This window comes from Brassica rapa, chromosome A10 (genome assembly GCF_000309985.2).
Source record: "Brassica rapa cultivar Chiifu-401-42 chromosome A10, CAAS_Brap_v3.01, whole genome shotgun sequence".
NCBI classification, from domain to species: domain Eukaryota; kingdom Viridiplantae; phylum Streptophyta; class Magnoliopsida; order Brassicales; family Brassicaceae; genus Brassica; species Brassica rapa.
Window position 1 is genome coordinate 8,627,065 of NC_024804.2, and position 26,296 is coordinate 8,653,360.

Consider the following 26,296-nt stretch of genomic DNA (forward strand, 5'->3'; position numbering starts at 1 on the left):
CAAACTAGTATTCAAGGTTCAAAGTCACAAAAATAAGTTTCATTAAAGAGGTAAATATACACTTATACCCCTTGGGTTAATTAATCCAAACTTTAGGGTTTAGAGTTAAGGGGTGAGGTTTTGGAATTAGGGTTTAAAATTTTATAAAATAAAAAATAAATACTAAAAAATTAAAAATAAAAATTTAAAAAACAGTTTCAAAAAATTTCACTTTTTTTTTTAAATTTATGTTTTTTTTATTTTTCTCCATTTTAATTTGATCTTATTTATTTTTTGAATTTTTTTGTTATTTTTTATTTTAATTTTTAAATATTTATTTATTTTTCTCATTTTTTAATTTGTGAGTTTTTTGTTAAATTTTTTCGATTTTTAGTAATTTTTTTGTTTATTTTATTAATTAAATAATTATTTTTTGAAAAAAAAACTGTTTTAACCTGTTCAACAGGTCATTTTTCTTGTTTGGAGGTTTTTTATGATAAAAATGTCACTTTGAAGGTTAAAAGTGCTAGCGAAAAAACTTCAAGGTTTAAAGTGCTAGTAAGTGACACTTTCAAGGTTTTTTATGCGATTTTCCCTTAAAACATCAAACAAAACTGTTGCAACGCACGGGCTTATATCTAGTTTGTATATATTTTCAAGTACTTAAAGCAACTTAAAAGGATCATATATATTCTTGATGTTTTTATATACATTAAATTTAAAAATAATTAATATATATAGTATATAAATCTATTTCGGTTACATTCGGATACCTAAAATACTTCGGTTTAGATTGGATTAGATTTCACTTCTCTAAATAACAATATTTTGAATAATTCGAATATTTAATCTATTTTGGTTTGAGTTTGGTACTACTTTTTCGGATTGGGATCAGTTTGGCTTTTCGAATTCGGATATTTTGTCTAATCCTAAATAGTAACAAGAAAAGTATATTAACATTTTTTCAAAAAAATACATCCAGGTGTGCATGTCAAAATCTAGTTTTGATTAAAATTGAATCAAATTGAGAAAAATAAAAATAAAATGAATTTGATAGCTTTTAGTAACTAGTAAAAGATATAAACTGATTAACAAACCGGATTCTATGTTCCCGAGATATTTAATTGGGCTTTTAACATTTTGAATGGGCCTGCTCATTAAGCTTCTATGTGTCTGGAAAAAATGAATAACATTATTTTCATTAAAATTGAATGAAATTGACAAAAATAAAAACAAAATGAATTTGATACATATAAACTAGTTGATGTTCCGCACTTTGTGCGGATTAATATATTTAACAATTTTTAATTCTAACTTTTATTTTTATTTTTATATAATAATAATAATTCAATTAGATAAAAATTTAAATTATTATAAAGTATAAAATTTTAATATTCATATTGGTAATAAATGTATTAAATTATTCTCTTTTGTTTCATATTTTTATTTATAAGAAGTAGATTTTAGATTAAAATCTTTTCTATAGTAATAATTAAATTACGAAATTTGTATTGAAATTAACATATATTGTATTTTGACTGAAATGAAATCATGTGGTACTGAAAGGATGATAGTAAAACCGAACTATTTAAAACCAAACCAAACCGAAATAGAGAAAATAATTTGGATTTAGTTCTACTGAATAAATCAAATGGATGTTATTTTAAGAAAGTGCAGTATATGAATATGGTTCAATATATTAAGCAATCAAACCGAATAAACCAATTAATTCAGATATATTATTATACTTATTTATAAATATTTTAATAATCTGTATTTGCTCAATAATTCTAATAAAAATCAGAGAAATTGACTATAATATTAGTCATTAAACTCATAAAATTAATATAAGATAAAAGTAACGATGATATTATCGCTAGATATTGTTAATATCTATTCATAATAATTATATATTAAATATACATTTAAAAAAATTGTATATATATATATATCGTTTGAATAGTTAAATATTTATTAATTATATTAAATATCATGATAAATATATAGATATCAAAATAAAATTAAATAATAATATTAATTAAACTAATGACGTATCCTAAAATTATGGAAAAAAATACAAGTAAATAAATAAACTAAAATCTTGGAGAATATGACAAATCAGCTAAATATCCTAAAATTATGGAAAATATGACAAATAATCAAATTAACTAAAATCAAATATGACAAATCAGCAAATTCATTTCTCAAATAATAATATAGATGCTCTGATGTTACATCCTCCCCAAATCGCGAAGATGGGAGACAAAGCAGAATTGTCTGCAACAATAAAGTGGCCGAAGATCAAAGCCAAACCCAATCTCAGTGTCTCGTATCTCAAGAATCTTGATCTCTTCACGGTAAATGAACAATCAATTAGCTGTTAACTTGGTTCGATTCAGTCTTAGGTTAAGCCCATGAGTTATGAATTGCAGAACGATTTTGATTCAGTTGATTCCATGTTATGTTACTCGTAAGCCAACCAGAAAAAAAAGATGTTTAGTTCATGTAAAAACTAAAGCTTTGTCCGAATCTTTGATTGTTGAAGTGGTTCTGTTAATAGATTTATGATTGATTTCAGGTGGAGAATTGTCTCACTAGTGATGAATCAAAGGGCTTTGTTAAAATCGCAGAGTCTCTTGGTTTCACTCACCAAGGAAGCCGTGGCCCTGCTTATGGTGAAGCGTTTAGAGATAACCATCGGATCTCTGTGAACGATCCTTTCCTTGCCGATACTTTATGGCAATCCGGGCTTTCTAATTTGTTTACTGATATCAAGATTCGGAGAAAAGTAGCTGTTGGCTTGAATCCAAACATTCGTTTTTACAGGTTTTGCATATTATCTCATTCATAAACGTTTCTTACTTTTTAAAAGTTTCATTCTTTGTTTCTTTGTTGATTTTTCAGGTATAGTGCTGGTCAGCATTTTGGTCGTCACATTGATGAAAGTGTTGATCTTGAAGATGGGAAGCGGACCTTTTACACATTGTTGATATATCTAAGCGGCAACAATAACGCAAAATCAAAATCCAAGAGCAGTTCTTCAAGCAAGACAAATGATTCTGCTTCAGCTGAGCCTTTAGTTGGTGGAGAAACTGTCTTTTATGGTTCAAGGAACAGTATCGTAGCTGAGGTAACAACTCCCAAATAGTTTTTCTTTGACCTTTCTGTTTCGGTGTAAAACTTGTTTTGTCGTTGCAGGTAGCTCCAATGGAAGGTATGGCTCTCTTTCATATCCATGGAGACAAGTGTATGTTGCACGAAGGAAGAAATGTCTCCAAGGGAGTCAAGTATGTGTTCCGTTCTGATGTTGTTTTTGCATAAATAAACATTATTCAAATTCTATGTGTTTTGTGTTTCTTAAACTGATTACTTTCATTCAACATTTTGAACCATCGATTAAGCTGGTGCATATAACTTTAAGTTCACTGAAGCAGAACAAGTTTACATGTCGAGCAAACGCTGCAACTCATAGGGAACTATAATGCTATTAATAATACATTATTATATGAAATCAAACTTTCAGAAATGAAAACTCTCTGTTGCATATATTTTCTGTATACTTCTTTTAATTGACGAATCGAGGGTTGACTCTCACTTCTCCTGTCTCCTTGACACCAAAGTTCCCAAGTTTCACCATGGAAGTTGCAAACTCTCTGAAGAAGGCCTTCTGGTCTCGAGCATACGTCTCAACGATCCACCTAGTCCGGTAATCTCCTAGAAGCGCCTGATCAGACCCAAACACACCTTTTCTTGACAGTATCTGCTTGTAGTAATCGTTATCAAAAACCGAGGTCGTAGAGTCCAAGAAAGTCCCTGCGTTCTTGCCTCGGTTGTTAGATATCGGGCATTTCTTCTTCAGGCTTTGCGCAAATGCAAAGTTCATTGAAGGATCAATGTCATGGAACTTGCTGAAGTTATGAAGACGTGCCTCGAAAGAAGAACAGTGAGAGAATCCTATTGTGTGGCCGCCAGAGAGTGTAACCATGTCTTTCACTGACAAGCCTCTTGCTGCAAAGCTCTGGATCAGTTGAGACACGTTGAATGTTGGTCCTGGGAGATTGATTGTCTCGTTGGCTCGCGACATTCTCCCATCTTTTCGCCCTTTTAGTACGCTCCAGTAAGGACCACCGGACTATGAAATAAGAAATATTGCATATATGTTGTAAGAGGTGTTAACAAATCAAACCGAACCAAATGTTTTTAAACCATAAAAAGGATCACTATATTACGAAGACTTACCAAGGTGACTACATCTCTAGCTGCGATGGCGATCACGTCGGCGCAAGACACGGTACGTGGACAAACCTTTTCAAGCTTTGTCTTAGCATTATCAATCACGTAAAATGATCGTACCGAAATGTTTGGTGGGCCGTCCTTCTCAGCTTGGTTTGACTTGGTCGAATCTAGTAGAATAGACGCATCACACCCCTACAACAATCCAACCAAATCATTTACAAACGATCTTCATAAACTTCGTGTCTAGTTGAATTAAATATCAACTATCAAAGAAAGAAAGATGCACACCCTGATGAAGCAGTCGTGGAAGAACATTCTGAGGAGACGAGCATGCACTTTGGGATCATGCAAGATAGCCTTCTTAACCGTTTCAAGTATGACTTTCTCGGCCGCAGGGCACGATCGGTCATAGTAATGAGCATTAAGAGCAGCTTCTGAGGGCTTAGCTATCACAAAAACTGTAAAAATCATCGCCAAAACGAGTCTCTTAGAGAATGCCATTTTAAGTTTTGTGTGCTTAAGCCTCAAAAGCTTCTCTTTGTTCTTAGAGTTGTTTGAGGATTTGATGATAAAGAAAATGCTGGACTATTTGGCTTATATATTGTTTAACTTTCTAGAAAATGTTATGTGTATAAATATGCTTTAAAGTTACTCTAATTATTTGGAGCAAACGTGCATATATTCCGGTGTCCAAATTTCCTAACTTATAAAATTGTACTTTGAGTCTAAGCATGCACTTTGTTTATAATATGTGAAGCCGAGCTGGACGGAATATATACTGTTTTATTGGTAAACAATAAAAATGTGTATTTATTTGATATCACTATTATAAAGAACGTTGCAGAAACCCTTTGGTCTAGTGGTTTGACTAAGGGTTTATTAATGCTTTTCTTAGAGTCAAAATCGGTTACGATGAAATCAATAACTGAAACTTCTCGAAAATGTCTCTCTTTAAAAAGAAAGAGACAATAGTTTAAAAATAGCGGGAAAACCGAAATTGAGTTTTGTATGAATTCGGAAAAGGATTCATACGATAAGGCATTCGAGAAAGGTTACTCGAATCCTCGAACAAATGGATCATGCGCGTCAAAATTACGAAACGAGCATAAGGCTCGATCAACCCGGCTCGCCATCGAGGCGAGCTGGACGCACAACAAAATCAACTTGCCAAACGGACGAGTTGGATCAGTTCAACTCGCCAAGCGGGCGAGTTAGACCGAACAAGCAGTCCAACTCGCCGAATCCTCGGACAAATGGATCCTGCGCGTCAAAACTACGAAACGAGCATAAGGCTCGATCAATCCGGCTCGCCATCGGGGTGAGCTGGACGCACAACGAAATCAACTCGCCGAACGGACGAGTTGGATCAGTTCAACTCGCCAAGCGAGCGAGTTAGACCGAACAAGCAGTCCAACTCGCCCGCTCGGCGAGTTATACCGAACGAGCAGTCCAACTCGCCTGCTCGGCAAGTTGGACCGAACGAGCAGTCTAATTCGCCTGCTCGGCGAGTTGGACCGAACGAGCAGTCTAACTCGCCCGCTCGGCGAGTTGGATCAACCGATCCGTCTTCATCCCACCCTCGTAGCTTCCTTCTTCGAGATCGGATCAAACCCGCTCTTGTTTCATCTCGATCGGAGTTACCGTTGGAACTTTACGAATCGTAAGAACTTGTTTTCTCGTATGAAGCCCGAATTGATTGTATAAAACGGAAACGGTTATCTAAACACCCTAAGCTGCCTCGACTATACGAGAAACTCAAATTTTCTTCGGAATCGACGTCGTTTCGGAAGTGCTATTTCGATAAATCGTAAAAAAGCTTGTCGAAAAATGCTCCGAGAAGGTCCAAAACGAGGCTAAAAGCCCACTCGCGGTTTTATACGAAATCAAGCCCAATCATTATGATGGTCTATCTTTTATTTTGCAGGAGAAGATAAATGTTAAGTTCGAAAGATAAATGTGAAATTTCCAAAGATAACCATGAAGATCGAAGAAAAATGAAATATTCCCGCGAAGCGATAAGCTCGACCGAGGGCAAAAAGGGGAAAGAGAAAACCGTCTCTAGGAGGAGTATATAAGGATGTCGAGGTTGAAGATGTTGAAGGGAGGCAATTTTTTACTCAGAGCAAAGCATAGCATTTAAGGCAACTTAGGCATATTTCTGTTTTTCTATTTACGAGCTGCGACTCAACTAAGTTAATCAAGTCTCACAAGGTTAGAACTACGAACTCGCCGACGGCTCTAACCGCCGAGGCTTTACATGTTGTAACGCTCTTTCGCTCAATTCGGAATAAGATCTTATTTGCTCTCTTTTCGTTTTCTACTGATTTGTTATTTTGTTTGTTCTCATTGTTTGATCGCTTGGCGTGTGGTTTAGCAGATATCTGGGACCTCTGGAAAAGTCAAGTTTACTTAGCTTTCCTATTTTTATCGGAAATCGACAGTGCGAATTTCGGTTCCACAGCTTTTACATTATGAGATTTGAGTTTTGTATCCCAAATAAAGTATAATTATGCGAATTAATGGAGAAAAAAACTTACAAAAATTATGCAGTATGGCGCAAGGAATACCGTCAAGGGTTGATCAGATAGAGAGGCTCAGGTGATACAAACGTGATTCCTCAGAAGACACGTAGAGTTATCGGTTGTAGAATCGTCTTTTATATTTTGAAATAGCATAATTATCAAGAGTTAAAAAAAATGTAGATTTTCTATAAAATTATTCAATGGTCTTTAAACAATCTTGACATTTTAATTATTTGTTAATTGAAGTATTAAGTAAATTTGTCATAAGTTGTAACTACATTAATGCTTTAACTACAATTATGTTAAACTAGTTTATGGCAAAGTGCATAAGTAACCAATATAAACAAGTTAACTTTCAATTAAAATGTACAAAATATACCTAAAATTCAGTTAGAATTCAATTCGAATTTAGCTATGCTTTCTAAGCACGAAATTATTTTAACAAAATTTAGTTTAATTAACAACGTTATTTTAATTATTTTGAATTTTAGATTTTATATAATAAAAACGTTTAGTTTGTTATGAAAAAATTATTGTGTGTTTAATAGAATTATAAGTTCAAATTATTAATTTATCAATACTATTAAAAGGGAAGGAGTCTAAAAAAATCTACCTATAAAAGTTGTTTGGACCTTTTCATTTAACTCACTATTTTTTGGTCTTCCTTAAATTTATACTAACAATATATTACCATATATTTCTCTAACAATAATTTAGTCAATTCTTTTTTTTATTTAAATTTCACTCCTAAATCCTAATCTTTACTATTACCATATTTATCATTTTGATTTTTTATTGTAAAAGCATTGAAACTAATGTTTTATATTATCACTTTTTTCATATAATATATGATTTAAAGCAAGATAAATTACAAGACATATATGTGTACGTTCTAACTTCCTCTTTCGTTTATAATAAAGTAATCATATCATATATAAACTTTCCCACTAAAATATCATATCATATACTAAACTTTCAACCGTCTATAGTTTGATAATATTTTCATATTTAAAAAAAAATTTCTCAATATTCATGTTACCTTCACAAAAATGAAGAAATTCATTGGTTCTATTAAAGCTAAAATGACTTCACGATATCAGTATTGATTATTCAAGATTTTGAAAATTATTTTTTTAGATATTATACTTTTATATACTTTTCACTTAAAACGAATCAATGCTATTAAAAATGAAAGAGTTTTAAAAAATCTAATATAAAAAAGTTGTTGGAGTTATGTATAACTATTGATTATTTTTCTGATAATACATTAATCATTCTAAACATACAATATTTTAAATACTTTTAACAAATCTTAATATTATTTCTTATGATACCTTTACTCAAAAAAATATTTCATCAACCATATTTTTGTATAATAACGTTAAAAATCTATATCAAAAGGTTGTTGGACCTGATATGTACATAATGGGTCTACATCTGTTCGGGTATTTAAGATCCTAAAAGAATTTAAAATATATGAAAAATCTGAAAAATATCCGAAACACGAAAAATATTTGAAACTCCAAACAAATACCAAAAAATATTCAAATACCTAAAAATTTAAAATCTTATTCAAAATCTGACACGATGAACTGAAAAATATCCAAAATTTTATCCAAATACCCAATTTTTTTTTTTAATTTGAAAAATTTACCTGAAATCAAAACTCTAATCGTAAACCAAAAACTTAAAAATAATATCTATAATACCGGAAACATATTTGGAATATCCAAATATACCTAATAAACACATATTTATGATCGGGTCTAGGGTAGGATCCGGACTCAAACAAAGACCTGCAGGTCAAAAAAAAAAACCCAATAGGTTATCTTCTATGGACCTGAACTAAACCTATAATTTTGGGTCGGTTCGGTTTGTTTTTTTGATCCAGATATAATTCTCATGTCGAAAAGAAACTTACGTAAAAGTGTACATATAAAATTTTAAATAAACTAATTTGTAGATTATATAGCTGTTAAAAAATATGTTTTTCGATATAATAAAACTTTGTATTATAATATAATCCAAAATCTAGTAACTTATTATAATACAGGGTTGGAAAAACCAAAACAAAAATATTATTGGAAAAAATATTGTTGAACGATAAAATCTTTATCTCACATTGTTTTAACTCACATCATATTGATAATTTAAATGAGATAACATGTTCTTTAACTCATTTCACAATACTCTAGATTTTATACGTTTGAAGGAAAAATATACACTCGTATAAAACCAATTGTAACCCAACCTACCTCATAATAAAATAGTATATTTTTTCGTATTTGTTTCTCAAGTAAAATAGATGTTGATCGAATGCAAATATTTAATTTTACAATTACAATTTGATTAATCGTAATTTAAATATTTCTCTTATAATACACTTTTTAAAAGATTAAGTTTATTTGCAAAGAGTAAACGTGTGTTGTCTTGTCTTGTCAACGTACTTGCTTAAATTTAGCTTTAGTATAAAATAATTAGTATTGATTTATTTAATTTAATTTATATTTAGTTTAATATTAGGATTATACTTATATAATATATTAATATCTTTTTAATTTTTTTACAACTAATAGTTAATATTTTTACGAAAATACTCCTAGAAGTTTTCTGCAATAATATTTCCATGAAGTTTTTTCATATTGTAGATTTTAAAAATAATTTTTAAATTTTTTAAAAAATGTTTTGATTGAGGAAAAATTGAAATAATATAATTATAAACATTTATAAATGATATAAATTAAGATGTACTAAATTTGAAAAGTTTTCAACACAGATAAGTGGATGTAGTAAGTCATTGTATTCCTTGGTTTTAGATTTGGTAACAAATATTGTATTATTGTTTGTATTTTTAGGGTTAGATTTTGGAAGCTAAACATTTTTTTTGGAAAATTGAAATTTGATCTTTATGTGTTTAGTTTCGTGTATATTAAACAATTTCAAATTTATTTTAAGTTTAATGAAGTGTTTTATTTCTATTTAGTTAGTTATTTTATTTTATGGTATAAATTTAAGGTCTAGAAAAAATCTTCTGTGAGAGTAGTATATTTAGATGTAGAAGACTTACAAGAAGTTGTCTAATAGAAAACTTCATTGAAAGTCTTCTGAATCGAAAATATTTAACATAAATAAATTTTTTTGTCTCCATACATAAAGAAAATATACACATTTTCTCTTTTTCTTTCAAATGGCTGCAACAAAAATGTAATAATTTTCACTATAACTCTCCAACCTCTCTCTAATCTCTTTGAATTACAAAATATCAAACTTTATATGAATTTTTCATTTTGTTTTGTCTCATCTCACTAATTTATCTTATTTTTGCAGATTTGTACAACATGGTTCTCATCTTCCACTTCTTAAAGGTAAATATAAATTTTGGATATCTATTTTTTTTTGTTCTATAAAGGTAGATATATCTAATATTCCGCTCATTTTCTTTCTTTAAAGTCATTTGAACATTTTTTGGATATGTTGGTTTTTCTGATATGAGTTTGGATATGCAATTTTTTAGATCTTGGTCAGACTCTATAAGACTTCTTGGAAGTTTTTAAAAAAATATTATGCGCTAGAAGACGTCATGGAAGTCTTCCAACTTCATGGAAGACTTCCTGGAATTTTTCTGATGGAGTCTTCTTCCATAACAATTTTGATCGTTTTGGTAAATCTTCATGTCTAATTTTTTTTCTAATTGATAATCCCTTGTTGCATAAACCTCTTACCTTTTCCCAAACTAATACTTTTCAACATCTTTCTAATCTCTTTGAACTTACAAACAACAAAATTTTTATCAAATTTTCACTTTTTTATCTCATGTCTTTCTCACTAATTTATCTTGTTTTTGCAGATTTTTTATCACATGATTCTCATCTTCCATTCATTTAAAAGTAAATCTATAAATTTTGGATATATATATATATATATTTGTGTGTTTTATAAAGGTAAATCTATCTAATCTTCCACTCATTTTATCTATTTTGAAGCCATCAAAACATTGTTGGATATGCATGTTTTTTACATCTTGGTTTGGATATGCAGATTTTTCATATCTGGATTTGGATATTCAGGTTTTTAACATCTGGATCTAACTTTGGAAGACTTCTGGGAAGTCTTCTCGAAAGTCTTCTAAAATATAATGCACCTTCTGACTTCATGTAAGATTTCCTGGAAGTCTTCTGACAGAGTCTTCTCTCATGTTTTCTCCTTCATAACAGATTTGAGCGTTTTGATAAGTCTCCATGTCTGATTTTTCTTCATTAGGTGACTTCTTGTTGCATAAAACTCTTATCGTTTTTTTTCTCTCCAAAATGTTGGATATCTATTTATTTTTTTGTGTTCTATAAAGATAGATCTATCTAATTTCCCCTCAGTTTCTTTATTTTGAAGCCATTTGAACGTTTTTGGATATGCAAAATTTTTCAGAAAGAAAATTATGGAAGAAGAATCTCGGAATAAAATTTTGGAAGTCTTCTGTGTAAGTCCTCTTCCGGAAGACTTACATGGAAGTCGTCTAATTATTTAATTAAATATTTGTTTTATTTTTATTTGCAAAAGTAACCCAAGACGACTTTCACCGAGAATTCGGAAGACTTACAAGGAAGTTTTATTTTTAAATTGCAAAAAAAAACCGAGACGACTTTCACAGATAGTGAAAAGACTTCCACCGAGAGTTCGGAAGACTTCTGTGTAAGTCATCTAGAGAAAGTCAAACTTCTGACACAATCCGGTCAATTGCAAAACTAACTTATATAACCTAAACGACTTCTCTGGTATTTTCGAGATCTTTTTTTAACAAAGAAAAGTTGGAAGACTTCGAGAGAAGTCGTCTCTAAAACACACACATAAAGTCAATTGCAAAACTAACATATGTATTGACCAGAAGACTTCCGTAAGTTTTCTACGACCAGAAGACTTACATGGAAGTAGTTTAAAGAACAAATCTGAAAAAAATCAACTACATACTTTCAACAAGTGAGATAACTTTATTAGCTTCTCCTATCACACAGAACTTCACCACAAAACAGGCCCACTAATGACCAAGAATCATGAGTTTGAACCTTACAAAGTTTAGAATCAAAATATTGGTTTTTTAATGAATATAGACAAAAAGTTAAAGAGATGTAGTTTGTGTGCATAAGTAATAAGATATGAAGAGTAAAAATCGAAACTTTGGTGCATTAAAGGTTCAAATTGGTTGTTCACGGTGGATTGGTGTATTGATGGCAATGACAATATTGTAAATACTTGATGAAGATGAGGATGATAAAGTAAAACACTTATTTTCAAAAAACAAAAAAAAATGACAATTTCGTGAATAATCCGAACTTCTGGATGAATAGGGAAAATAAAAGTTCCAAAAAAATCGTTGGCTAGTTTTGTGTTTGACTTTTTGTTTGGAGTCATATTTGAAAAAAAACCTTTAAATCTTAGACTATTGTTATTCATAATCTCTAATATATACATTCACTGATAAAAAAAAATGAGAGAATTGAAAAACTAGGAAAAAAATTATTTATCATTTTTGATAAACTCTTATAACCCATGTAACGTATTGGTTCAATTTATTCAAACTAATATAATTAAAATAGTGATATTGATATTATTTATTGTTTATTTTTCCCTCTTTCGTTTTACAGTGACGTTGGTGACACCCATATATTGATTAAGATGGACAATATTGTTTTTAACAATATCGTTGACAAGAAAAAAGAAAAAAACAACTTAGTCTCCTTTATGAAAACATTAAGATAAGCCGAACCTTTTGTAAATTAATTAATGAAAGACTGGCTTAAAAGAAATTCTAGTTTCGTGAAACTTTGATAAAGCATATAATATTATTTTTCTTTTGTGACTTGAACCTAAATGACATAGGAAACTCTTACGATGGAAAGACTTTCTGATAGAATCCGGGTAGCGCCAACCACAGGATGAGGTGGTATCTTTAGAATATGCATAATGGTGTGCGTGAGGACAGAGTAAGATTAAAAATGAATAAAGAAGTGAATTAAAAGAGAAGGTGGTCAAAAAGAGTTGCTACTGTTGAGCTATGCCTATCAATATTTGGTTTCAATGCCTTGGCTTAGCGGTACGGTTGGTAAGGATTTGTAGTACTATTTTTTTCCTTTGGGTATAATTTGTTTTGCTTATCACGTGTACTGCACTGCAAGCAGTGTACTTAAGGAAATTATCATAAAAATATTAAGTGAATTATAGGTTTGGGCATTTTTAAGTTTGTAATTGTAAGAATACGTAACTAGGATAAGAGAAAAAAATTTATGTGCCAGTTTTAGGTTTTTCACCCATAAAACTTGTATCCACTATTTTCATTGGTCCAACAAAAATTTGTATCCATAAAACTTGGGTAAAGTGTACATGCGCATGCGCTTGGATAAACTGTACACGCGGAAGCGCGTAAAAAAGTATAAAAAAATGTGGGTACTTTTACACTCACAAATGGACTTCTTACATGTATATCGAGGTGTAGGAAAAGGTATATACTACCTGCTTATCAAGGTGGAGGGTTTGTCGGATGAGACTCTATGGGTTGTCTAAGTCATCGCCGTTTAGCTTCACAATTGAGAAACCATACTTGGAACTTTCGCCTGGCAATGTTAGTTTGTTTGATAATCTTCGATGTAATTTGGGAGGATGTGTGACGAGTGTAATGAATTTAGGGAAACAATTTGAAGTAGAATAAACAAAAAGGAAAATGAAGGTTTTGTGGAACAAAATCAAAGAATCAGTATATTTAGACTTGGTTTTGAGCATTGTGGTTATCGATAATTAGTGGGTAATTTGTTGGAAAGTTTAGGTGGGTAAATTTACCATTAACTGGAATAAAAAAATTGATTGTAATGAAATAGTTGCAAATAATCGATTTGACAAAGCCCTTAGAGGACCTTTCATCTTGACTTAAAAGAAGATTTACCTATTTAGCAAATAAAAGATGTAAATTACCCAAGTACCAAATAACTTAAAACTTACCAACTTTTCCAATCCCCCGCCTAAATATTATAAAAGAAATTTTAATACGAAGTTTTGTGAGCTTTGAAAATAATCATTAAAATTAGATCTAGTGACTAGGTCATGTAGTCATTTCAGTTATTGACCATGCTATGCGGGAGAATGTTCTGTAAAGTGATCGTTGTAACTTGACCGAACAAATCTTTTTGGATTTTTCTTTCAATGCCCTTGGTATTTTTAATCCCTCAGGGAGTTTCATATATATATCGTTATCCAACGATCCATACAAATATGCAGTCACAACGTCCATGAGATGCATCTGAAGATTTTTAAATGCTGTTAGGCTCATCAAAAATCTAAACGTAATTGTATCCATTACCGGGGAATACGTTTCCTCAAAATCAATTTCCAGTCTCTGGAAAAATCTTTGGGCAACTAATCAGGTTTTATATCGTGTTACTTTTCTCACGAATACCCACTTATACCCAACAAGATTTATATTCTCAGGCGTTATGACTATAGGTCCAAAGACATTCCTTTTATTTAGGGAGAATAATTCAATTTGATTGGCTTTCTGCCACTCCTCCCAATCATGTCTTTTTAACATTCCAAATAGACCTTGAATCGGGATCATCACTTTTATGATCGATCTCTTTGGACAGAAAAGGAGAACATTCCATCAACATCTTTTATCATATAACTTTTCATCAAGGGTGTAGTTGATGGAAATCTCATACTTTTTTGTTCTCTTTTCGTCATCTGGATCATCTTTATTTGGTTCATCTTGACATTTTTCATCTATGCCTTCTTTCAAACATTTTTCAGTATCAGGTTTTTCTGGAACCTTTCCACTTATGCCTTCTTTCAGACATATTATAATATCATGTTCTTCTGGAACCTTACCATTTATGCCTTCTTTCAGACATCTTTCACTATCAGGTTCTCTTTGAACCTTTCAACCAATTTCTTTCGGGGATTTATATCTCTAGAACCCGCTAGTCTCCCCCTTTTTAACTGAACCATAGGTTCATTTATTTTGTTATCATCACTTTGTTCTTTAGGAACATCAACTCTTGATGGAACATTTTCAGCGGGTATATCATGTCGTATCTGTGAACACATTTGGTAACTGGTTTGCCAAATTATGCAAATGCATAATTTCCTGAACTTCCAGCTCTCTTTGATTTGTAAGGGGAACAAAGTGTAACAACGAATGTGTACACCATGTAATCTCTTTAGGAATTTCTCAAATCCCTCCCCCTAACGCTGGAAATTCATCCTCTGGCAAATCGTGCCGTAAAAAATCACCAGTTACTGGTTCAAAATACCTTATATACAGCTTGTTCTAACACTTTCAGAGTTTTATATATTCCCGAGATTATCTTTAACTCTCCAGGGACTACTAAACATCAAGATGCAACTCAAGTTATTTTTGTCCTGCCAGACATTTCAATATATTGCATCTATTTTAAATTTTCTCCAGTGACCTTGGAACAAGCCGTTTTTTCATATCTGAAGGTCATCTTTCATTTCATTCTCTGGAGAACTATACTTTGGACTTTTGGTCCAAAAAATCTCTCGTTTTTCTAACGAGCTTTATATCGAATTGATGGCCAATCAATTCACTCTAGTCTCATACATAGAGGTAGATTCATAATCCTTATTTATATAGCACTTTTTCATTTTATTATCGACAATCTATTTTCTCTTTGGTTCCATCTTTTTATCCGTACTGATATGGTTAATCGAGATCTCTTTATCATCGATGATTTACTCATGTACTTGACTATTATATTAACCATATCAACGGTCTCATCATGAGATTCATCCTTTATTCATATTTTTGCTCCTTTTCGAGGATTCTTTGGAACCAAAGTGGTCTATCACGTCTCCAGCGTGTTATAGACTCATATATTATCCTTTTAGGACACATTTTCATATTGGAGCATTTTCAGCTGGAATATGAGATATCATTATTTCATCAAAATGTATGGCATGCATTTTGGAAATGGATTATCCTACTTTTCATTGTAATCCATTTCACATATCTCATTCCATCAGCTTATCATATGCTTCTAGCAAACTTGCGAGCATATTTCTAATTATTCATATACTTTATCCCTCTGGATTGTATATGTCTTTATTACATGCACAACTGCATTACACCTAATCATGGGGATCATCTTACTTGAATTTACTTTATCAAGTTCTTTTTCAAGTGCGAACATAATTTTTCAATGTTCCACTCACTAGGATTCTTTAATTCTTCCCCTCGAGATGATGACACTCCATGTCTAAAATCTCGTACTGAATCCCACTCTAGAACCAATAACATATTCAGTTTTCCCATTTTGAGATGAATTATGTTTCAAATCCTTTGAGTGAGATTTTAATTTGGGGGCTGCTTAAAGAAATCACATATAATGAATTTGTTTGATGATTCATCATCCATGATGGTTTTCTTTATTTTCTTGACATGATATATGTGAAAAAGAATTTCACAATAATGTTGATAACATTATTGGAGATGGCTATATATCAGTAAACTCCAGGTTTACCACTCATTTATAATTTTGGCATCTTTTTCTTATGCATGTCTTTTCATCATAAGTTCCTCTAGAGCTAATAGTATCTTTTATAGTAATATATATTATGCTTACTTATTTTGAGAGAGGAGAAATATTTGTTACCTTTAGTAGTCATGTACGATGATCCAATATCAGCCAGGTATATCTATCTCCATCCTAAATCTCAAAATCTTATTTAGGAAGATAATTCTCATATCACATTGATATTTTATTTTCATTTTCTGGATCAACCAGAAAATCTGAATCATCAAGATGAGTATTCAAGCTATGAAAAATGGTTCGGGCTCATAAGAGATGAAGTCTAATATACTTCCTTTCTCTTTTTCTTTTTGATTCTCAATATAGATCGGCTAAATATTTAGCGTACGACAATTACGTACCCAATTTTCTTTCTGGCCGCATTTATAGCAAACTTTTTCTGTTAGCCTTTTATTACCCGACCACTTTCATTTTCATGGAAGTTCTAATTTTTTTTTTAAGGACGGAATCGCCTTCCTTGTCCTCTTCCACGGCCACGATAGCGGTTTCAACCGCATCTACACCCTCGTCCTTTTCTAATAGGACCGATTTGATGGTTTAGTATCATGATTTCATTTTTTTCCAGTTTATTCGGAAGATTTACATTAACTCCGATCCTTTCTTTCAAGGATTTAATCATCAAAGATCTTCTAGATCTTTTCTCATGTTACACTTCATCTTTTAAACCATCATTGAATTGGTGTAAATATCATAGCTTTTCTTTTTCTCATCCGATATAGTTTTCAACTTATCAATGATTTCTCAAAGCTCATTTTCTCTCACGTGCATCTTTGCACCCACTGCCCAAGTCTTATAATTATTTCTCGTAATATCAAGGGCATCTATTTTGAGCTTTGTCAAATTTGACATGATAACCGTATTCATAGAATAATAATATAATAAAGACGAGAATTTAAACGCAGAAATTAAAGGCATAAAATAAATGCTTAAATTTAAATAGCATAAATAAATCGGGAGGCTCAGCCTACCACATGATCCGAGGAGTCATAGACTACCATATTGATCATTTTTTAAAGTCCGAGGAGACATGGTCTACCATTTTGACTTTTACTTTTTTCAAGGTCCGAGGAGACTTAGTCTACCATTTTTGACCTTTTCTTTTTATTTATGGAGGCAAAGCCTTCCACGTGTTTCTCTGATCGTGAAGGAATAGCCTACCATAACGATCAGTCGGGAAAAGTAACACCTATCATCCCGAATAATAAACGGAGAAGGCCTAGCCTCTAACTCCGGAATAATAATAAAATTTAAATAAATTAATTTTATTGAACACATAAATTTAAACATTACTTCGACTGGTTTGAAAACTTTCGGATTAATAAACCTCAGTTGGTCAGAGCTTCGTGCTGATAACGTGTTGTAAATAAAAAAGAGTAAACAAATAACTATAGCTTTGCTTTTATATATATATATATATATATATATATATATATATATATATATATATATATATATATATATATATTTATGCTGGAGAGTAATGAGAGATGAGAGCAAATGATTCTTTTGATTATAAACTCTTCTTCTTGTTGTACGTATAAAGTAAAGAGGATGAGTGCTATTTATAGCACAATAGGTCGGTCTCATATGTAGTAAAAGACAAAACAAGAAGGTGATGATGTACAAAATTAACTTGGAGTGGAAAAGTGTCCTACTACGTGGGATTATATGGATAATCATACGTAACAATTTGCAAATTTACAATGAACACACTCAAAAGATAAAACAGTAAAAGGGCAACCCTCCTTTGGCAAAGACTCAACTTCAATCTTGTGAGCAATAATATTGTCTCACTGATTATAGTTTCCTTGCCAATGTTGAGTTTCCCTTTCACTCGTTTCTTTCATCTAATAATTTTCTCCTGAGATTTTTGTAACAACGTCTATGCAATTTATATAACCAAGAATAAACCATTCGAACAACCGCATATGCTCTAAGTATTATCCTCACATATAGAAGATGCTTCACTTTCCAAGCCACTTCTTTGAAAGTGTAATAGGCAAGATTAAAATCAAAGCATATACTATGCACACTAACCATCTGAATTTCAAAGATTCCCCCATTATTATACATAATAGAAACAGAACATGGATTGATGTACACGTTCAGACTATTTTAGCTCATCATACATTGATTAAAATAATTCAAGTCCATGATTCTTTTAGCATATATCTCAAAAGTAATATCTCATGTTTCTTCGTTCCTATTGTGGAAAGCATCCCTCTCTCGAAGAATCTTTTGTCCCATATACCTACAGACAACAATCAAACTATCATTTCTTAATCTAATGGTTAATGTTTTGGATCACTTCTTCATTTATTTTATGCATTTACCTTCCAAGCATCATAATCGTAGCTTGAGGATTAGTCCCCGGAGACTTGAGAAATGTTGATCCATCGATAACCCTTAAACCATGAATACCTAAAACTTTGTAATTCTTGTCTACCACTCTTCCAACTTGGCAACCTCCGTGGTAATGCCAAATGCTCATCACAGTGTCGATGCAAAACTGTTTTAAATTAAGCACCGAGGTTGCATGCCTCGGTCTCAGATTAGTTGGAACGCTCCGTATTAGATCGAGCAAGCCATGTATGGTCGCTTCCGGGTATTTGAATTTGGAAAATGCCTTCGAGTTAATCACTTTAATGATAGTTGAAATCCCTTCAACACATTTCTCTAGATCCTCTGCCTCCTGATAGTAATTAAATCTCACTGAAGGATTATCATTTGGGTTTATGTTCCTTAGCTCCAAGTGACCTCTAGAGACTGGTCCCGCGACTTTCTGGAGGATTAAACCAGCTTTTATGGTTGCATTTAATAATGGATTTATGGATTTAAAAAAGTCGGTGATGGACTGAGTCGAGAGTGAAGTGGAAGTGGTAGTACGGCTTATCTGCATCCAAAACAAAACAAGGTAAAAAAACATTAGCATATAGTTATTTCATTAGTAAATAATAACGTTGTAATAACGTGTAATAAGGTTATGTTTATTATACCTCGTTAAGATAATTCAAAACGCCATCGAAAAAATTACGAGTCCAACTATAAGAGAAGATTACACCACTAGCTCCTTCGATGTAGCTATCAAACTTTGTGATCCCAACGACTTGTATTAGAGAAACTTCTACGGACGTAGGAGAAGGAATAAAGATGGCATTCATCGGATTATCTGCCATCCCTTGCCCGACCATTGGATGGTCTAAGACCACCGGTTTAATCCCGTGAGCCACAAGATGAGCCATAGGACCCACACCGCTAAGCATCAACAGCTGCGGGCTCCCAATGGCACCCGCCGACAAAATCACCTCGTTCATTGTGTTTTTCGCCAGCTCCGCTTTGTGTAACACTCCATTTGCGTCTTGAAATATCACTCCGTATGATTTTGGCCTTGGCCTTCCTGTCAAAAACATAGGCGATGATTGGTGAGAGCCGTTGGTGCTATGCACTACCTCATTTCTTTCCACGGTACTAAAATTACAGCAATCAAACTAATATTTTTTTTATTAAAATACAGCTGCCATAATTAGTTCTTTCACAAATCTACGGGTTTGAAAAATAACTTTCTTAAAACATTATCTCAAGTACTTTGAGAATAGATCTTTTCTTTCCTTTGACAAATATTTTTCTTTTTCTCTAATAAATAATAATCATAATACAGTAGAAACTCTATAAATTAATAAAGACTATGAAATTGAAAAAATAATTTGGTCTCAAGTTGGGCCGGTTCAAAATATGACACAAATCGATAAAATAATAAGATAATAGTTTTTTTAGAAAGTCTTATACAAATATATGATCCCATTAAAATCATAATTTAATAATATATGTATATATATACATTTTATATAAATACAAACTAAACATTATATTGTTGGTTTTATATTCACAAGGAAAATACCCCTATTTTTCTTAACATTTCAATATACTTTTATAATATTTATTAAAATTATATTAAAAACCACATATAAATTCTATGAAACATAAAAATATATACCAAATAATATAAAAACAATATGAAAGTTAAATTTCTAAAATTTAATTTATGTATATACGGTAAAATAGAATATTTTCTTATTTTATAAAAATAGAAAAATAGAAAAAATAAAATAAAATAAAACATTTTGTAAATTAATAAAATACTATAGTCCTGGCATTATTAATTTATAGATTTTATTGTATATTTACAATATATACAAAATATATGTACGTATATGACTAGAATATTATAATTACTTTGTGAAGATTATGTATAGCACATAAATATAAATTTCACATTCATTGATTAAATATCATATACGAATTATATCTATTTACGATAATCATTTAAAATAAAAACTAAAAATTATATTTCAGCTTGTTAATTTTTATCATTCTGGCTCTAATTTTGAATTAATTACAACTTAATATTTAATTGACTATATACAACTAAAAATTCGCAATCCAGTTTCTATAACTACATTACGAAAACTTACAACTTATAATCCACAGCAACAAAAAAAGTTCTAAACATGCGGTTTATATTCGACAGCAAAATATCTAGATCGAAACTGAACTCACCAGTTCTAGGACACAAGAAACATTTGACTTGGCTCCCAGATTTTATAAAGTTATTTTTTATAGGTTGAATAGCCCCTATATTGTCAAACTATAACTTCGGCCATGCGAAATGTTTAAGCCAAAACAAAGCAAAGTAACTGGAGTTTGTTCCCTTCTAATCCAAAGAACAGAAAGAAAGAACGAACAAGTAGTGTAGAACAATCCAATACCTTTTCTCTCAAAAAAAAAAAAAAATCAAATACCTTTGGTGGTGAAGAGGATCTTGTGAACAGTAGCATGCAAATAGACAGCAATGCTGTTCGGATTAGAATACTCCAACAGGTTCGCCGCCGTATGTCTTTGACCGGCATCATCAAAGATTGTACCACCGATCTTGGTCCCGTTGATATGATCGTACGTGAAACCGTTGTAAGGAAACTCTCCAACCTCCAAAAGCCCGTCCTTCAACGCGGTTTGCCATCCCAACATCGGCGGTTTAAACGCTACTTTCTTCTCAACCCACTCGTAAGCAGCTTCCACTTCATCGCTCATCCAGTCGGCCTCCTTCACGTAGTCATCCCCCGCACGCGTGTAGAATCCAGCGTTTAGCACCGAGCCTCCACCGAGGACGCGCGCACGTGTGTTGTAGACGCCGTCTTCGGATACGAAGAGCTGCGACCACGATTTAGGTGATGTGTTTGAGAGTGTTGTGGCGAAGTTTCCGATATCAGTTGCCGTCGGGTTATCGTGAGGCGAGCCGCCGCGTTCAAGAACCAAAACTGTAGCGTTTTGAGAGAGTGTTGCGGCTAAGGCACAACCGGAGGTTCCTCCTCCGATGACAATGTAATCGAAGCGAGCGAACATTGGTGCGAATGTTGCATCTTTCATAAAACTATAATACCCAACTTCACGTGAAAAAAAAAAACTCACCATATTAATTAGTACTAAAAATCCAAATATTCTAGTAACACAGTGAATGATGGTACGTAAGGAAACAAATAAATATTGTACCTTGATCTGGAAAAGACGAGCCATGGGAGATGAATGTTACGATGAGAATAATGCGACAGAGCCATAATATTTGAAAACTCATTGATAGATTATGTGTGGTTCTTTATATTTAGATCAGAGCCAAAAATGAGTAGGTTTGATGGGGTTTATATAATAAGATGAAGCATGAGCCTCTTTTCGTTCATCTTTATGAATAAGAGGAAGATTTGATGGTTCACCAACACTTATTTATTGGTCTTAGACTTCATCATACAAAGAGTTTAGGCTCTTGGTAATTATTTTTTATGAAGATGGGATTTTCTTGTGTCTCGTATGTATTTGATACGTAGCATTATAGTTTTTGTCAAGCTTAATACGTACAGCTAAACTAACAGTTAAAGGTTTTATCAAAAAAAAAACTCAGTCATAAGTAAATGTGATCGACTACATGTTTTGTTTATATAATAAAAAGTTATTTAATATTAGATCAAAGTAGTAACACAAAAACATTTATAAAAAATATATATTTGTTTTTCTACTTGCAAAGATGTTGCCGCAAATCGCAATGACGTAGCTATAAATACCCAGGTGCACGAAAAGATATATAAGAGCATGATTAATAAGGGTTTTTAGTATATAATTTTTAACGGAATATAAGAAACCGTCTCTTAACTTTTAACTAAAAAGTTAAGAACAGGTTCTTAAATATCTTATTTAAGAACCGATTCTTAACTTTTTTTTAGTTAAAAGTTAAGAGACGATTTCTTATATTTCAGTAAGAACACTACCCTAATAACCCCGTTAATCATGCTAACAACTTCTGCATTTATTTTTTTCTCAAAAAAAAACTTCTGCATTAATTTAAGAGCAATATACATTCAGTTGATCCAGGGGCGGATCTAAGTTACCCAGCAGGGATGCAGCTTCCCCCAATAAAATTTATAAGTGAATTTAATTACGTTTGAATTGTTAAGTAAGTATTTTACAGCCCAGTTGGATAAAACCCTTTTTCTGCCCCCATTGAACCAACGTTCAATTCCTTTCCGCCCTCTTAATTACCCTTGTTTTCTTCGTTCCTCTTTCTGATTTCTTTTTAGCCAGGTGTTATTTTCATTCTTTTCCTGATATTATTTTCTTCTAGGTCTTTTTATTCCTAAGTTCTTTTCATTAGTGTTAAAAAAGAAGAAGATCTTTTCATTAAAAAGCCTTGTTTTCAAATATTTTCAGTTCCAGTAGTTCTTTAATTTTGTTTTGTTAGTAAATTCACTCTTTTTCTTCATTTAGTTTTAGTGATATTAATTTATTTTTCTTTAAAATGTATTCTTATTGAAAAATATAAAACATATTTATATAATATTATTAAATAAAAATATTAATTAATTTATGCTCCCACTTAAAATATTTTTTAAATCTGCCACTGAGTTGGTCTATTCTATTAGACTATTACTATAGTCTTTGTTAGACTTGAAATACTAAAGTCAGTAATCATAAAAACTATAATCACCATTAGCAAAATAATTAAATGATCAACATTATAATCATCATTAAAATTGAACCAAACATAGATACTCACAGTCTCGCACCTCTTCTCTAGCGATTCATGGTGGACTTAAGTTGTTTTATTCTACGGCTACTTAAGTTGTTTAACCAACAAAAATGAGATTATGTCCAAGACTTTATTAGAAACTCGGAAATGAACTAGTTATTAGTATTGTCTTCCAAAAGGGCAGGTGCTAAAACTAATTAATAAAAAAAAATACAGATACTAAAATGATGGTGTCTGTCTGTCCACCCCTAATCTTCAGATGTTTTAGCATCATCTAGAAAGAGAAATTATCTGGTGTCCCCCGCATCTCCGCTTTTAACTTCAGTAAAAAAAAAAATTGTTAATTGATTCTTGAAAGTTTTAGAACGAAAAGGATTCTTTAACTTATAACACCGTCACAACTAGAAAGAAGGTAGTTCCAACTGCGAACTACCCATAAATTTGTGTATATATAATCAACAACTTTTAGTTGACTACTATACTTAATTTGGTGGAAATGGTACACTGTCATTAACTGATTATCTCTATTGAAAGAAGGGTTTTTATGAATATGATGGAACATATATACTTATCAAAAAAAAAAATATGATGGAACATATAAATGAGCCTACTTAATTACTAGTACGCTGTAAACTTGAAAAGGTCGAGGAGCTTGGAGCAACACTCGTTTTTATTATGACCCTACGTATGTTTTCTGTTGTCGAGCTTTATAAAAAAAAAAATTGAATTCAATAAGTCTGATACCTATAATCTTCCTAAGCTAGGGAGTAGGGACAAGTGCCAGTTATTATTTCTTCTCCGCAGCTAGAGCTTTATAATTTCATGTGAAGATTTCGTAGGTGAGTTAAAATAAAAGCTTGTAATGTATTCTATACATAAAACTTCGTAAGAAAATCTCTATTACAAAATCTCTATTTCGTAAGTTAATTAATTATAACTAGATTTTTCACCCGCACGGTTCATTTTATTAATATATAACAGATACCATCGCAAAACTTTCAAAGATATAATTTACATTTTAGTGTTATATATTGTGTAAATCTATAATGTTATTGGTTATGTTTATTATTCGATATTATTAATGTATAATGATTTGTTTTATACATTTTACTTTATTATTAATTGTTATTATATATTAATATATTTTCGAGTTTGGTAAAATAAATTCATAGTATGAAATAAACAAATTGAAAATCTCCTTCATTTTATTAATAATTTTTACAGACTGAATACAACATATTCTAAAATTTTATTTAGTTACTATAGAACTGATATTTTCTTAGCATAAATTATATTTCTATGTTATTTATTTTAGTATATTGTGGGATTTTATAAGTAAATAGATTATAATAATACTATATTATTAATTATTAAATCAATCACTGCATTAATTTAAAAATATTTTAAATTTTATTAAGATTTTGTTAGATTTTTTCCAACATATTTTGTTATATATTAAATATATTAACTTAAATAATCAAGTATATGTAATTGATGAAATAGACCTAGTATGAATTTTTATGGTATTTCTTTTAATAAAGATGATATAGAATATAATTATAAAATTTGAAAAATAGCATACACTTTTATTTTATTTTGTTTTATAATAAAATCTTATTTAAATTAACTTATAATAATATATATTATTAATTACGAAATTAATCAATGGTACTAATTTAAATAAAATATTTTAAATTTTTAGAAAAATTTTGTTAGATTTTTTCTCAACATTTTGTTATAACTAAAGATAAAATTTAAATTTACAGTTAAAATTGATTTATTATTAATATCTTTATATATTTAATAAATTAATGTAAATAATTAAATAAATATAATTAATGAAATGAACCAAATAAGGCTAGTATGACTTTTTTATGGTAGATAAAAATGGTACTTCTCTTTTAATAGAGAAAATTATTGTTACTCCTCGTAGTCCTGGAGCATTATTATTAGTATGGATATATCTCATGAGATATCTAACCTATACAATTTTAATTTGGTTTATGTAATTAATTTTAAATATAAAAAAGTAAACCAATTATAAGAAAATACATCATCATATATGAATATCCAAATTTTTTTAATATTTTATTTGGTTTTCTTTTTCTTATCTTTTATTTTTCGGCAAATCATGTCGATAACACTAAAACATTTGAAAATAGTATTAATTAAATAAGAAAAGATTAACTATCTTAAACCCTAAACCTTGATTATAATCTGCATCCTTAAATATTAAATAATAAATCTAATCTACATCCTTAAATATTTATCGTATAATTAATTATTTTTATTTTTTATTTTGATATATTAGTTAATCATAAAAATATGTGTATATTTTTATCTTTAGCATTTAATAAATATTTTTTTGAATATTTTTTGTATTATTTAAAATAAAACCTTTTTATTAAAATTAGAATTGTTCTTACTGTTTAAAATTTTGAGCGATTCACTTGCATATATTGATTTCTATATTTACAAGAAGAAGAAGAAGAAGTGAAAAAAAACAATGTTTTTTTTAATATTTAAACGGTTTTTATATTAAAAAATTGTGTGTTTTTTTTAAATGACAACTGCAGAAAATTAAGATTTAAAAAAAAAAAAAAAAAACAGAACCAAACGCTAAACAATCTGTTTGCTAAACCGTAATAGACCATGAAACCCTAATCGATAGAGAAGGACAAAAGTAGTGATCGCTACCATCAAATGGAACCCGCCAGAATCTTCTTCCGCAGAGACGCTATATCGACTGCGGTTCATCGCATAAATTGGAGCACCAGAGCTGAAGCAAGCCAGTAGATTGAGAAGCTTCCATTGGTAAGGAAACCGAAAGATGGAGTAACTTTCGTCGGGAGAAAATCAGAAAACCAAAGTAGTGAGCATGGACTATCAGACGCAAT

At 30.8% G+C, this 26,296-nt stretch overlaps 3 protein-coding genes and 1 long non-coding RNA gene across 5 annotated transcripts; 2 read left to right on the forward strand and 2 right to left on the reverse strand.

Annotated features, from left to right (window-relative positions):
- The first annotated feature begins 2,144 nt into the window (after nt 1-2,144).
- LOC103832702 lies at nt 2,145-3,409 on the forward strand. The gene is made up of 4 exons (XM_009108768.3): nt 2,145-2,336; nt 2,558-2,805; nt 2,884-3,109; nt 3,178-3,409. Exons 1-4 carry the CDS (start codon nt 2,160-2,162, stop codon nt 3,298-3,300), a joined length of 774 nt encoding a protein of 257 aa, XP_009107016.2. The 5' UTR covers nt 2,145-2,159; the 3' UTR covers nt 3,301-3,409.
- LOC103832692 (peroxidase 66) lies at nt 3,382-7,602 on the reverse strand. The gene is made up of 3 exons (XM_009108756.3): nt 4,504-7,602; nt 4,219-4,407; nt 3,382-4,111 (listed from the first exon to the last, which is right to left on the reverse strand). The coding sequence occupies exons 1-3, from the start codon at nt 4,714-4,716 to the stop codon at nt 3,545-3,547; spliced, it is 969 nt and encodes a 322-aa protein (XP_009107004.1). The 5' UTR covers nt 4,717-7,602; the 3' UTR covers nt 3,382-3,544.
- A 2,463-nt stretch (nt 7,603-10,065) lies between these two features.
- On the forward strand, nt 10,066-18,089 carry LOC117129032. The gene is made up of 2 exons (XR_004452604.1): nt 10,066-10,102; nt 12,609-18,089. It is a non-coding gene; the product is annotated as an uncharacterized LOC117129032 (long non-coding RNA).
- LOC103832682 (protein HOTHEAD-like) lies at nt 16,882-24,488 on the reverse strand. Of its 2 annotated transcripts, none has more exons than XM_033282377.1 (5): nt 21,875-24,488; nt 21,127-21,755; nt 19,324-19,724; nt 18,661-19,220; nt 16,882-18,578 (listed from the first exon to the last, which is right to left on the reverse strand). In XM_033282377.1, the coding sequence occupies exons 1-5, from the start codon at nt 21,937-21,939 to the stop codon at nt 18,515-18,517; spliced, it is 1,719 nt and encodes a 572-aa protein (XP_033138268.1). In that variant the 5' UTR covers nt 21,940-24,488; the 3' UTR covers nt 16,882-18,514. The 2 variants fall into 2 exon arrangements, with proteins under 2 accessions (XP_033138268.1, XP_009106994.2); XM_009108746.3 differs by having other exon boundaries at nt 21,127-21,768; nt 21,875-24,487.
- Between the last annotated feature and the right edge of the window lie 1,808 nt (nt 24,489-26,296).

Bases quoted from the DNA above. Each gene is read 5' to 3' on its own strand.
- LOC103832702 (XM_009108768.3), top strand. From the start codon at position 2,160: ATGACAAATCAGCAAATTCATTTCTCAAATAATAATATAGATGCTCTG. The intron at 2,806-2,883 runs GTTTTGCATATT...TTGATTTTTCAG, and splicing joins CCAAACATTCGTTTTTACAG to GTATAGTGCTGGTCAGCATT. The intron at 3,110-3,177 runs GTAACAACTCCC...TTGTCGTTGCAG, and splicing joins GGAACAGTATCGTAGCTGAG to GTAGCTCCAATGGAAGGTAT.
- LOC103832692 (XM_009108756.3), bottom strand. From the start codon at position 4,716: ATGGCATTCTCTAAGAGACTCGTTTTGGCGATGATTTTTACAGTTTTT. The intron at 4,408-4,503 runs GTGTGCATCTTT...GGATTGTTGTAG, and splicing joins TCCACGACTGCTTCATCAGG to GGGTGTGATGCGTCTATTCT. The intron at 4,112-4,218 runs GTAAGTCTTCGT...CTTATTTCATAG, and splicing joins CTAGAGATGTAGTCACCTTG to TCCGGTGGTCCTTACTGGAG.
- LOC103832682 (XM_009108746.3), bottom strand. From the start codon at position 21,956: ATGAGTTTTCAAATATTATGGCTCTGTCGCATTATTCTCATCGTAACA. The intron at 19,725-21,126 runs GTATTTGATTTT...TGTTTTTGACAG, and splicing joins GATCCTCTTCACCACCAAAG to GAAGGCCAAGGCCAAAATCA. The intron at 18,579-18,660 runs GTAAATGCATAA...TGTTGTCTGTAG, and splicing joins ACGATTATGATGCTTGGAAG to GTATATGGGACAAAAGATTC.